Here is a 3,209-nt window from a genome sequence, read left to right on the forward strand (position 1 = left end):
TTCCTCTGACTCCTCCCTTTCTCCTCTGTCTCTCTCTTCCTCTGACTCCTCCCTTTGTCCTCTGTCTCTCTCTTCCTCTGACTCCTCCCTTTCTCCTTTGTCTCTCTCTTCCTCTGACTCCTCCCTTTCTCCACTGTCTCTCTCTTCCTCTGACTCCTCCCTTTCTCCACTGTCTCTCTCTTCCTCTGACTCCTCCCTTTCTCCTCTGTCTCTCTCTTCCTCTGACTCCTCCCTTTCTCCTCTGTTTCTCTCTTCCTCTGACTCCTCCCTTTCTCCTCTGTCTCTCTCTTCCTCTGACTCCTCCCTTTCTCCTCTGTCTCTCTCTTCCTCTGACTCCTCCCTTTCTCTTCTGTCTCTCTCTTCCTCTGACTCCTCCCTTTCTCCTCTGTCTCTCTCTTCCTCTGACTCCTCCCTTTCTCCTCTGTCTCTCTCTTCCTCTGACTCCTCCCTTTCTCCTCTGTCTCTCTATCTCTCTGTCTCTCTCTCTCTCTTTCTCCTCTATCTCTCTCTTTCTCCTCAGCTCTCCAGGCTCAAGGCGTCAGTTCACCAGGTAGGTAGAGTATAAATCTACAGTGACTATAACAGTTCAATATTAGTCAACTTTATTATCCCACATGGAGAAATGCATGTGTCCATACAAACCATTCTAAAACCCAATAACAAGTAGTGTTTTATGGAACTACTAATACTTGTCAACCACAAAGCATTACTGCTGTTAGAATAACAGAATCACTGTCATCATCTGTCCTCACCACTGTGTTTTCCTCTCTGCTGTTTACAGCTAAATACTCAGTCAGACTGGTGAATGGGACCACTTCCTGTTCTGGGACAGTGGAAGTCTTCTATGAAGGAGAGTGGTCAGTTCTATGTTCTAGTTGGTGGAGAATGAGAGAGACTAAGGTTGTGTGTAGAGAGCTGGACTGTGGGAATCCTGTAGCTGAATCTAGAGGACGTCTGATTGAAGATGGAAGAAGAGGAGTCAGACTGGATGGTTGCTATGGAGATGAGTCTTCTATTAGACGTTGTACCAGCATAATACCTGGTGTCTGTGATGGTGGATATTATCATCATGTGACCTGTTCAGGTAAGAGACTGGTCATATTGAGAGATTTATTTGTACATTATACAATATTACCATGTATCATGTTTTATGTGTTTTTATTTCATTTAAATAGAGGGAGAGATGTCAGATGTATTTAAACATTATATTTGTGTTTGTCATATTGGTTTATGGGAGATGTTCATGGGCAGATCATTGTAGTTCAGATGGTACTGAAGTGAAGCTGCCTGATGGATGTCCAGCTGTTTATTTTCTATAAAGTGAAGTGAACTTATTCCTGTCTCCTGCCTGCATTATTCCCAACCCGATCCTGAGTGACTAAGAACCCATTTCTACCTCTTACAGTATCCAAAATAGCAAACTACAATCTTTTATCCAACATATTTGTGTTTAGTCCTTGACAGTGTCATCAACAAAACTGATTGAATGTTCAACCAACTCTTTTTCTCCAGAGTCTGTGCGGCTTGTGGATGGAGCTGGTCTCTGCTCTGGGAGAGTGGAGGTGAAGTCCAGTCAGTCCTGGGCCTCAGTGTGTGAAGCTGACTTTGACCGGCAGGATGCAGAGGTAGTCTGTGGGGAGCTTGGCTGTGGGGCTCCTGCAGCTCTACAGGGGGGGCTCTATGGAGGAGGTGAGGGTCAGACCTGGGATAAAGAGTTCCAGTGTAAAGGCAAAGAGTCCCTTCTCCTGGACTGTGACACCTCAGACAGAAAACACAACACCTACCTACCTGGTAATGCTGTTGGACTCACCTGCTCAGGTAAGAAACAGTTTGTCACTCAACATTGTTTCTCACCTGGAGTGAAGAATATGAGAGACAATATAGGTGTGTTTTAGTTAAAAAATAGTAAGATTACTGTCTCTCTCTTTTCTTTTCTCAGAGCCTGATGATGTGAGGCTGGTGGGAGGAGGCAGTCGCTGTGCTGGTGGAGTGGAGCGGTACGACCAGGGAGAGTGGAGGACTGTGGGAGCTTCAAACTGGGACCAGGAGGATGTAGCTGCAGTAGTGTGTAGACAGCTGGGTTGTGGCTCCACTGTTTCAGTACTACCTGGAAACACCACTAGAGGGTTTGGAGTTTCCTGTTCTGGGTCTGAGTCTTCACTGAGGGAGTGTAGAAGAATCTATGATCTCTCTCCTGGACTCACAGTGATCTGCTCAGGTAATAACAAGATACACTATATGGCCAAAAGTATGTGGACATGAGTGGATTTGTAAAAATCGATTTTTAATCGAATTCGTAAAAATAATCCTCTGTTGTAAAACTCACTGCTGAGTTCCACATACTTTTGTCCATGTATTATATCTCCTTCCTGGACTCACAGTGATCTGCTCAGGAAATATCAACATATTATAATTATATTCAACTGATTTCCTTTATTCACACAACTTCCTCTGCACCTCTCATGATGACTGTTTTGCTAGTAAATCTGCTTTGCAAAATAGATCAATCAGTCAAGTAGGAATCAAATACAACTTAAATATCCCAGAATGCTTTTGTATTTGAGTGTTATCTCAGTGAACGTCTCTACTCACTACCACTGTCACATGTCATGTTATTGTCATATCTAAATGAGGAAAGTAGTTGAGGAGCTAAGTTTTCTTTTTCTCTCCTCTTGTTCCAGATGTCCTGCTTAAGGCTGATATCAACATATGTTGTCTCAGTGACTGTAGGCCCACTACTCATGTTGCCCTGTGAGGGAGGGTGGCTGGCACTGTTACATGCTGATGTTATTGTCATATCTATAGGAAACTAGTTGAAGAGGTTTTTCTTCTTCTCTTTTATTGTTACAGATCTCCTGGTCCAGCCTGATATCTTTCTGACTGACTCAATGGGAGGGGTCTCCAGGGGCCACCAGGGGCCCGAGATGTTCAGGGGCTACAGCTTCACCATCACCTGCTCCACTCAGCCACAGTACCCAGGAGGCTCCTTCCTCCTCACGTTCACCGGCTCCAACAGAACCCAGATCCAGCCAGCTGTCAATCACTCTGCTGCCTTCCTCTTCCCTGCTGCAGATGACTCCCACCAAGGGAACTACAGATGTGTTTATGACAATTATGTTTTCTCTCATAACTTCTCCTCTGAGAGTGAGCTCCTCTCCCTCACCATCACAGGTAACTGAACATGAACCAGACTTATAACTTTGTCATTG

At 44.7% G+C, this 3,209-nt stretch overlaps 1 protein-coding gene across 1 annotated transcript; it reads left to right on the forward strand.

The window, feature by feature from the left end:
* The first annotated feature begins 844 nt into the window (after positions 1 to 844).
* Positions 845 to 2,869, forward strand: LOC129856152 (scavenger receptor cysteine-rich type 1 protein M130-like). The gene is made up of 3 exons (XM_055924255.1): positions 845 to 1,084; positions 1,513 to 1,818; positions 2,865 to 2,869. Exons 1-3 carry the CDS (start codon positions 886 to 888, stop codon positions 2,867 to 2,869), a joined length of 510 nt encoding a protein of 169 aa, XP_055780230.1. The 5' UTR covers positions 845 to 885.
* Positions 2,870 to 3,209: the final 340 nt, after the last annotated feature.

The sequence above is a fragment of the Salvelinus fontinalis genome, chromosome 5 (genome assembly GCF_029448725.1).
Source record: "Salvelinus fontinalis isolate EN_2023a chromosome 5, ASM2944872v1, whole genome shotgun sequence".
Classification (NCBI taxonomy): domain Eukaryota; kingdom Metazoa; phylum Chordata; class Actinopteri; order Salmoniformes; family Salmonidae; genus Salvelinus; species Salvelinus fontinalis.